This window comes from Dicentrarchus labrax, unplaced genomic scaffold (assembly GCF_905237075.1).
Source record: "Dicentrarchus labrax unplaced genomic scaffold, dlabrax2021, whole genome shotgun sequence".
Lineage (NCBI taxonomy): Eukaryota > Metazoa > Chordata > Actinopteri > Moronidae > Dicentrarchus > Dicentrarchus labrax.
Window position 1 is genome coordinate 19,867,804 of NW_026136703.1, and position 10,713 is coordinate 19,878,516.

General features: G+C 37.6%; 1 protein-coding gene across 1 annotated transcript; it reads right to left on the reverse strand.

Annotated features, from left to right (window-relative positions):
* Positions 1–18: 18 nt before the first annotated feature.
* On the reverse strand, positions 19–10,182 carry slc18b1 (solute carrier family 18 member B1). The gene is made up of 14 exons (XM_051395902.1): positions 9,944–10,182; positions 9,589–9,728; positions 6,251–6,346; positions 6,075–6,148; positions 4,498–4,645; positions 4,116–4,272; positions 3,877–4,013; positions 3,680–3,781; positions 3,000–3,091; positions 2,283–2,378; positions 1,561–1,635; positions 1,314–1,407; positions 934–983; positions 19–780 (listed from the first exon to the last, which is right to left on the reverse strand). The coding sequence occupies exons 1-14, from the start codon at positions 9,972–9,974 to the stop codon at positions 726–728; spliced, it is 1,347 nt and encodes a 448-aa protein (XP_051251862.1). The 5' UTR covers positions 9,975–10,182; the 3' UTR covers positions 19–725.
* Between the last annotated feature and the right edge of the window lie 531 nt (positions 10,183–10,713).

Consider the following 10,713-nt stretch of genomic DNA (forward strand, 5'->3'; position numbering starts at 1 on the left):
AATGAACATAAGAGTGAATGTTTTTCATTTATACATTTATTTATATTCAAATCAGTGCAAAAATATTAAAATTGTTCTGTCAGAAACGAAGGCACAACATACAAAATCAGTGAAATATGACAATGCACACCATATTTTATAAGAGATACACTATGGCCTGCATTACACTTAAAATGCTTATTTCCTTCATGTTATTATGAATGTGGTCAGCAGCTTTTGACTTGTCACGTCAACATGAACTCCAACTCATGTGATGTAGACAAATACGATTATTAATACAACAGAACAAAAGGCACATTTAGTTTGTGATCTGGACTTTGAATGCTCTGTGATTTCCAGTGTTAGACTAGATTCATTCATGTTACATTCATCCATAGTGCAGCTTGTAGTTACTGCACAGAATGAAATGTAAGTCTTAGTGTACCAACTTAATTACTTACAGCTGTACTGCTGTTCTTAAGGTGTTGGGCAGCACCTACTACAAACACACTTTTAAAACATTTCATAAAAATATAACAATACTGTTACATGAAAATGAGCAAAAAATGTTTCCATGACCCAAGTAAAAATCATAAGAACATCAAAAATGTATAATTCAAAACGTTAAAAAGCAATTAATAATTATTTTTTTAGAAACAGGTTGGAGGCTGTTTCCCTAAAGTAGCTGAAACATTGAGAATATGTTTTGTTCAATATGGCGTCCTTCCACTTGTTGCTGAGGGGGTTCATTCTGTCAGGAGATGAGTGCTTTCATCTGTTGGTCGACTATCTTCTCGTACACTTAAATTCAAGCATAAAAGTGAGTGTTACCCAGCACGTACTTTTGAACTGCATGAATAAAATCTGAACAGCCTTCCATGTGCTATACAGTATATATAAATATCTAAATATATAACATAAATCTGATTATCTTAATTTGATGTTAATTTTTACCTTTGTTGTTGTGGGCGTTGAAAGAGATAGTGCACACCGAGGAGAAAGGCCTGAGGACAGAGTCGATATTGAGTTTCATGTGAGTAACTGCTAACAAATGAGAATGACATGCTTTCCCCCCCCTCCCCATAAATCTTCATGGTTTCATGACTAACAGGCTTAGAATCACATTTCTACATCCCTAAATATATATGAAACACTTTCACAGTACAGTGCCGCCTATTTTAAACTGTGAACTAGGATCTTTCAAACCACAAGAAGACAATAGAAATTCTAATATGTGCAAATCCCTCTGCAATTTTCATGGCTTCTTGTGTCCTTTCTGACATGGATGGTCAAGCATATGCAATACAATACATACTGAACAAACTGATACTTACAGCAAAAAACGCCAAGCCTCCTTGAACAGCAGCAGCCCACTCAAAGCTCAGATGTTGTGTGATAAGGCCCCCCACTACTGGGCCATAAAACATCCTTTAAAACAAACAAATTTCCACTTTAAAATCCTAATCAGAACATTAAAAATCAAAGGGCAGGAAATAAATACCAACCACTGGGATCTACATTCAGATGTGTCTCTGCAAACCACAGGACACTTATATGTTGGTAAAAACCAATAGGACTTACCCCAGGGACCAAACTGCCCCAAACAGCCCAGACACCATTCCAAGGGTGCTTAGTCCCTCTTCATATCCTTGTTCACTACAAAGAAGAAACAAAAGCAAAGTATGTGTATGTAAAGTGGAGTATGTGTTTCACCTTGCATTATATGTATGTATGTATATATATATATATGTGTATATATATATTAGTGCTGTCAGTTTAACGCGTTATTAACGGCGTACATTTTTTTATCGCGAGATTAACATTCTTTTTGGCCTAGCACATTTTGTAGTTTTTTTAACATGCTGTTGCAACAACTAGTAATGTTAGAAAAACTACAAGACCACACCGGATCTAGCTAGACCGGAAACAAAACAACCGGCACGCTGCACACACTTGTTTAAGAGTAGTAGACGTTACGTTTTGAGTCTTAGTGTGAAATTGAACACTACAGTATATGCCAGTGTTGTTTTCAATAAAAACAACATTTGCACAAAGCAAGCCGATCCACTTTTCCATGTTGATAGGAGCATTAAAATGAGAAAAAAAATGGGACAAAAAGAAATCAAGGGACATTTAGAAAAGATAAAAATGTGCGATTAATTGCGAGTTAACTATGACATTAATGCGATGAATCGCGTTTAAATATTTTAATCGTTTGACAGCACTAATATATATATATATATATATATATATATATATATAAATTACAGGTCATAGGGAATACAACATGTGAAGCCACTCACTATGCACATGTGATGATCTCAGGGAACGTGGGGATTGCAGTCATGCCAAGAGAAAACCCAATTACACCAAGCATGATGATCAGCAACCACAGCTGACTACACACAAAACACACAAAAACAGGGGAAAAAAATTAAGTTAGTGTTAACTTGTAGGAAATAGTATTAATTGTAAACCCGATGTTGCCACACATTACGTACTGATTTAGGTTTAACTCCCATATTTAACTTGAGTTTAAGTAAACAAATATTAGCAGTAGCACTCACTCTGCCCCAAATGTTTATATCAACTTTTTTTTATCCTGTACACTGAACAGGCTACATCAATATGATTTATTATTATTTAAAAACCAACAGTGTCAGATTTCAGTTCATGAAAAAAAGAAGCAACATTTATCCCATACTGAATGTAAACTGCAAATACAGTATTTCCCCAGTTAATATACTCTATTCCTAGTCAAAGCCAAAATCTGCTTACCAGCAACTCACTAATTAATGTGACATCTTGTTTCTTTACTCCAGCAAGTTCCTGGAGTTTTTAGAGGTGTTAGTAGGCAGATTTTGTTTCCAGTATTTATGCTAAGCTAAGCTACCAGGCTGTTGACTGCAGCTCGATATTAAATGGACAGATACGAGAGTGGTATCGATCTTCTCATCTAACTCTCAGCAAGAAAGCAAATAAGCTTATTTCCAAAATGTCCATCTTCACCACATGCTCACCTCGGGATGTGAAGGAAAGGGACAGGACCCAGCAGACAGAAGCCCAGTGCTGTGGCGGCACCGCCTGTCACCATGAACCAACTCCTGGTGGCCTGATAAACAACAGCACACACAAATTCAAGCCCAAAAGGACAAACCAAACGTTTGTCTACTATAACTATATAGTAGACTATAACTTCTGTCCCCTGAATGAGATACAATACATAAAGTATGGGATATTATGGCGGCACATGGCACGTGTGAAGACGCCTCTGTATTTATTTTTTACTTGCTCCAGAGAGGTCCATTTCCATCCTGGGGTACCAATTCCATATTTGAGCCACCACCAATGGGTGCAACCTATCATTCCTTCACAAGAAGGTCTTCCCCCAGGTTCAGGCAAAGTGGGACACGGGTGGCTCTAAAAGACAGAGTTGATTGCCAGAGCTGGCAACAAAATGCAAAAGATTCAGGCTCATTCAGCGCTCTCCTGCTGTGGACAACCATAGAGAAAGAGAAGCTGCACTCCTGAGGACAGGAGCAGACAGAAGCCTTCTTCTCATCAGTCTTAAAAGGTGTGAAAACATCTTTAGTCAGGCCAAGTGAGGGCGTGATATTCCATGCTATATGTGCTGTGTGCATTGACGGAAAGGGAGCTTGCAACTGGATAAAGAATTATCCACATTTGCTTTCATACTCACAGGATATTTATCAGTAAAATACCCGATCAGTGGTGATGCCAGACAGTATGGTAACGACAAACCAAGCATGATGAGTCCAACGTAGCCAGTCGAGAGACCAAACTAGATACAACAAAGAAGGAAAAAAATAATTCACACAAAGCACAATACATTTTCTTTCTGTAGTTATTTGACTCTGTCAGAAGAAGGGAAATTACCGTGTTAATAGCATACAGGGACAACGTGGCATCCAAGAAGCCCAGACCTGCACTCAGAGTGAATATCACATAGCAGATCAGGACTATTTTCACTTTGGTGAGAAGTCGAATAAATGAATCCTTCGATGGATCTGCGTCTGATAAGAATTAAAAATATAGCACACAGTTACAATCTGAGGAAAATCATTACTTTATGACTGAAAATGAATAAATAATATGCTGAAATCTCCAACTGTTACCAATTTTTGGCAAGACGTATATGTTGAATGGAACCATAATCAACAGAAAACATCCAAGAAGCATAAAAGGGACTTCATATCCAAATGACTGGTAGAACCACCCTCCCACTGGTGGCCCCAGAATAAGACCAAGTCCTGTGAAAATCTCCAGACTACCCTAAAGAGAAACAATCGCAGCACATTAAAATAAGCATTAAGCACGTAAATCCAAGCATTTTTGCCCTATGACTACAGACTGTATGCCAGAAGTTATTTATTATTTTCCATGGCACTGGGAGAAATGGGACATACAAAACAACCCTAACTATAATGGTTTTTTTGTTTGCTCGTGATTCTAATGTCTAAACAACATCCTCGTCGCACAAGACTTGTCTACACTCACCAAAACAGTTGCCACATTGTTTGGGAATATTTTTGCTGTCATGGCAAAAGAGGAGGTCATCGCAGCAGCAAAGCCCACCGCGTCGACGGACCTCACTACAAAGCAAAGACTAATGAAAGCGGGTCCTGCAGGAACCCGATTGAGTAATCTGAAAGAAAAGATTGTCAAAATAGACTCAAAATAGAATGATTGATCGAAATTGTCTGACTAGTTGTTTTTACCACCAAATGAAATCAGAAATCCGCATTCAAACACTCAAATAAAGTGGAGAACACCAATGAATAAAGACCCATGTACATTGCTAATACAACACTGTGCTGTATGGCAGGTTCTGTCATTGTGTGACCTTGCAGTCATATAATTTACCGTTTTTTTACAGTTATCTTAAAGGTGAGGCTGTTGTCATTCTATATTTGTATATATATATATATATATGTCAACAAATGCCATGAAAGACCAACAATCTCTGCGTTAGTCTGTCTACTTTCCCACCCAGTCTCTGGCTCTCAGCTCCAATTCCATTCATTCCTAAAGAAATCTGTAAAAACTCACAAATATAAATATATATTGTTTCACCTTCTTAAAAAGGCTAAAAAAACTGTCCAAAACAGCTGGGCACTACGAGCATTATTCACTATAAAGAGCATTTGTTGGAACTATTCTGTATATCTGTAGATTAAAGGTGGGGTCAGTTAATCTGGGGATTGATGGATGATTGTTGAGTCTCTCAGCAGAAATGCCACCTGTTGTTTTGTGCTTCCCATTGACCATAAACCAAAGCATCAGTATTTGAAGACGTGGAAATGAGACTAAACAATCAACCATTGTTCTCCAGAATGACCGACTCCTCCATTAATACACATGTGATGCTCTAGTATTTACAGCAGCAGGAAGGTGTATGTGGCTTTGACTCGGAATAAACTTCAGTTCCCGTTCAGTATATTTGAAGGAACATGTCACACAGTGCAACGGTGTGGTTCATTAATGTGTTTTTGGACAACAATGGAGCTCTTTGTCACAAAGAAATAAGTTATATCAGGCTTTGACTACACAGACTTTTAAATATATTTTTGGGGGTCTTTTCGCCTTTATTTGATCGGACAACTCAAGATAGACAGGAAAGAGATGGGGTGACACATAGCACAGGGCTCCAGGGAGGACTCAAACCCATGGCTGCTGCAGCGAGGACTCAGACTCAGTGAGCTACCAGGGCGCCCCAGACAATACTTGTTTTTATTGATCGATTAATTTCTTGTTTGCTTCATCTTTTTGTTAGATTTGTAAGAGTATAGACTATTTCCCGACTTTACTGATGTGCAGCCACCCACCTCAAACGTACAATGTGGCCTTAATCAACAAGTGCTACACTGAAAACACTGAGAAAGCAATAAGTTCTGCTGAATGAGCATATCAGGTTGTTTTTTAATTGAAAGTTTCTATTGTAAGCTCTAAAACCTTAATAAAATATGTTACAATTGCTTTACTATATGAGCTATAACTGTATATAATATGTTTCCGTGGCTGTCATTATTAGTAATAGTAATTATTTCCAGTGGCACACAGGGACCAACACTTACCCAAACAGAATGGTACAGCCTGACGAGACAAAAAGCCCTGTAACAAGCATGAACTTTGCACCGATTTGGACAATCTGATACAACGATAAAGAGAGATGAAATTACTGTACACCTGGGCGGCAAAATCGCACTTCACACATAACATGAACTGATAAGATATAATGCCATATACTTACATATTTTCCCAGTATCAATGAACCAATTAAATTGCAGACAGCGTAGCAGCCAAATATGAGACCAATGACAGTCTGACTGGCTCCCTTCTTCACAGCCTGTGTAGAAATATCCATGTAATGAATTTATACCTCTGAGGAGAAATGATTATTTCAAGGTAGACTGTGACAGCAGATCAAATCCTACCATCTAGGTAACATAAAAGCAATAAATAAGGATATGTAATGTAAAGTGAATAACGCAAATGATCAATAAAGTGAAAACATGGTGAGATAACAGATAAAAAATAAATACAGTTATCAGAGAACGGTTCCTGTGAATTTGCCAATACCTATCCATATATATCACTCCACTGTGCCCCAAACTTTGCAGTTATTACACAAGATGTCAGCTGATCTTACCTGAGACCTTCTGCTCAATGAGTATAACAGAGCCAGTCATTCACTGGCCTGCAGGGAGGCTTTCTGATGTCTAGCACATGATTACTCATTCATTCCACTGAGAGGACACTAGTACTGAGCTGTTAGAGGGAATTAACGATGGCTGTCCGATCTATGAGATTTACAATGACATGGGTACACAAATGACATGCTTTCTCCACAGAAGGTGACCGTTTGGCCCTCAATAACACCATAAATGTGACACTATTCTTCAGTCTAAGAAAAGCAACTACTGGCTGCTATCCACACCTTCATATACACATTAAACATCAAATTAATTATTGGACACATCCTTGACTGAAACAGAGGAGTTCACTACCCTGATAGAAGTTATAATCTGCTGTATCACATCTTTTACCAGCATTAAAAGTCTGTCTTGGTTAATACACACAAATAGCGATGGAAACCGGTTCCAAATTGTCTGACTGATACGAATCGTATGTTTTCCGAGCTTATCAATTCATTTCTCAATGCTGGAGGTTGTGCATTGCAAAACAATGAAGTCAAACTCGTGCATCCAGCTGCTGGAAACTTGCAGACCCACATAGAAAACTGATCAGGAATCAAGAACGGAATAGATAAAGAGTCAGACCAATAAGCATTCCTATACCTGTACACAAAAACAACCCATGCTAAAATGTTTTGTCAACATCTGTCTGCCTGTCAGCATCTGTCTAAAAAAATCAACATTGCATATTTGAATGCATGTAACAAAAAACGGAACATTTTCTGTTACGAAAATGACTAATTTAGAGGTCTATCCAGATGTTATGCAAATATCCAGGACTGAAAGTATGCACTCCACCCTCCTAGTATCTTATGTAATGATGTATATATTTGGGGGAAGCATAGTATATGTATTACTGTTGTTTTATAAGATACATGCTGTCTTGCTGTTATACATTGTCTTGATTTTGAACAGGGTTCCTGTTTGATTATCTTGCTTCTGCTGTTTGACTACACATCACATGTGTCATTTGCATTTGCCGCAGCTCCTACCAAAGGAAACAAACTTCACTGTCCACATTACCGTAAGCAAAACATTCAGATCAGTGCTACAAAATGCATAAACAGAGGACAAGAACAAGAAAGAAAGCAATGACATACAACAGCAAGTAAATGTGTAAAGAAGGACCAGTAATGGAGTATATCTCAACACATTTCTTGCACAGACGGAACTTTTTATTCTAGATGTTCTTTTTGCAGTTCTGTAGATTACAACACCATGTTTTAACAAAAGAGGGGTCCACAAAAGCATGATATGATATTGATGATTAATGATATTAAGTAGTCAGTATCAAACCCGTCACTTTGCTAATAATTATAAATCGCAAATAGTTAATAATAAATCAGTTGTAACCTCATTAGAAGGGTTAAACACCAGTCAATGGGATTCTCACAATCGGTAACTAAACTATAAAGCAAAAGTAAATTATTTATAACCATTAAAGCTCTCCTAGGTAACTTTTACTGAACAGCAGCTACTGTGGGGAGTTACAGGATAATGTTTTAGTTTCGTTAAGTACATTTGTTTATTTTTCAGGGACTGTGATTATCTCCTTTCAACAGAGTACAGAAGAAAACAGAGCCAGAGTTAGCTAAGAAGGCGACATTCCACTGTAATCCCTGGTCTGATGATAACAAAGACACCTCAACAAATAGAATAAAATGACAAATTCTAAAACTTGCTTAAAACTTAAACAAAACTTATTTGGTGTAACCTTCTATGGAAGCTATAAAGCAGACATGTTTAATAACAATTCAAAGAGGTGCAGTTGCAAATCCCAACGCAAAGGAAATAGTAGCTTCCCCTTTTTCTTCTGTTTTTGTTAACTCCATTTCACACCTTAACAGTCTCACAACTAATTTTAGAATAAATCTCAACACATGTTAACTGAACACCTCCCTTTTCTCTTTCTTTCCCTCTTATTTCCCTCTCTACCCGTTTCTCAGAATTTGATCAGTTATTGACTGGATCCAGGTAGGTTGACAGTGGGGATGGCAGGTTACACAGAATGATCAACCTAAAGTACCGTAAAACTTCTAATAATAGCCCAGGCGTTTATTTGCTTAAATCACTGAACTCCCCCTGCCTTTATTTGGGACAGGTGTCTATTTAAGACAGGCCTTTAATTCCTTTAGCACAAAACTAAACTAAACTCTAACTGCTGCTTCTCTTGAGATTTTGTTCAGCAAATTTGACAACTAACATGATGATTATGATCGCTTCAGAGGTTTTTTTCCTTCTCTCGTTTACCATGTTACCGGTAAGTCAGAATGAATTAACGTTATACTTTGTTGTTGATTGTTTTCGTAAAATATAGTGAACGATTGAATTGTGGAGAATCTATAACTGATCTAATGATGTGCAGCATGTACATATTGACAGAAGTTTAAACATTTATATTTGTGTAGGAGATTGAAACGACTTAAAACTTGCTCAAGCCTGCGACCCGGTGGGTTTTAAGAGGTTTTATACATCGAGATAATTTCTATAAAATCCAGACCAGGCCTTTATTGGAGACCTGCGTTTATTTGTCAAAACCTGTAGCCACACCAGGCTTTTTAAATGAGACCTGCGTCTATTAGTGACCCTGCTTTTATTGGAAGTTTTATGGTAAGTCAAGTAAAGTAAAGTTAGACACCATACATAGCAGGTAAAGTAGATAATAGTAAAAACACCTGAGTGTGTTGATTTAAGCGAGTGATTTATTAACTGATTAATTCAACTTTTCATTCATTAGAAAGGGAAAAAAGCTACATGGTCTTGCTTTAATAAAGCCAGAAGTTAAAGCTCTATTGCCTTTAATTAAAAGGTACATTAAGTGGTACCCAAACCCTTAAACTCCTGTTCTCTTGACATATCATTTAAAGACTAATGGGGGCTTCTTTAAACTTACCTCATCGGGGAAAAATGGGCCTAATATTGAGTAGCAGATCATTGAACTGAAGTTGACAGATGCCATTGATATTAAGGTGAGAATCTGCTGTCTTGTCATCCTCGGGGGAGGATCTGTTGATTCAGCTGCAGCGCTGTTATCTGTGATAAAAAAAAAAAAGGGAAATGAATAAAAGTGAAGGGACAGAAATAGGGACGATGAGATCTGACAATGCTGAATATAAAGTTAAAGATAACGGTGGAATTAATGGTTAATTCATCTTAGCCCTTGAAAGCGCAAAAAAAGTGAATTCACTGCCATTTATTGTGGTTATCAGACATTTATTACTTAGATTAAATTAAAAAAAGTTACCAACCTGTTTGATGTAGATCCTCCTGTGGGTCCATTATTTATTTTTTTTAAGGTCTCGTATCCAAATGTTCAGGACATAAATTGAGACGGTAACATAACGAGGAGAGGACGAATCTGCAAAACATCAGCAGCAGACGGACAAACAGCTCCTGACTGTTCAGCGACAATAAACCACAGTCTTTGAGAAAAACACGCGATCACTCAGAGTATTTCCGCGTCAAACCCCGCACACACACAATCAATGCTCAAGCCTCCAAACACACATTCCTCCAGTGCTTTCAAAATAAAAGCTCCGGCACGCAGCTTCCTGTGGCTGCAGCGGTTCAACCTTCTTACCTGTGTGTGTGTGTGTGTCTGTAACAACTTTAATGTTCTTCTTTTTAATGATTTTATATGTGATTTAAGTTGTGTTTGTATAATAAATCGCTTGAATAAATGTATAAATAAATAGTATTATATATAAATGTATAATACATGTTATTAAAGTTACTAACACAATATTGTTTTATTTTGGGGGCTTTAAGCAGCAGCTGATATAACGTTACTATTCAACCTTGTGGGCCTCTTGACCTCCTGTAGGCCTCAAGACTATTTTTGCCCTGATTCAGGGCTGTAAGGCACTACTTCCCTCAGTGAAAGCTTAGGCAGCACCTTTTCGAAAAGGGGAAGGGCTTCAGAAAAGGGGCTTTTAACAACTGTGGCCCTCCCTGATTCTACCTTCTAATCCACAACATTATCACTATATTTGAAGGAGCTTGTTAGAGGCAGTGTAAG

Excerpts from the sequence above, each read along its gene's own strand:
- slc18b1 (XM_051395902.1), bottom strand. The coding sequence starts at position 9,974 with ATGGACCCACAGGAGGATCTACATCAAACAG. Across the intron at positions 4,273-4,497 it reads ACAATGTGGCAACTGTTTTG|GGTAGTCTGGAGATTTTCAC; the intron begins GTGAGTGTAGAC and ends GTTTCTCTTTAG. Across the intron at positions 3,092-3,679 it reads ATTTTACTGATAAATATCCT|GCCACCAGGAGTTGGTTCAT; the intron begins GTGAGTATGAAA and ends GTTGTTTATCAG.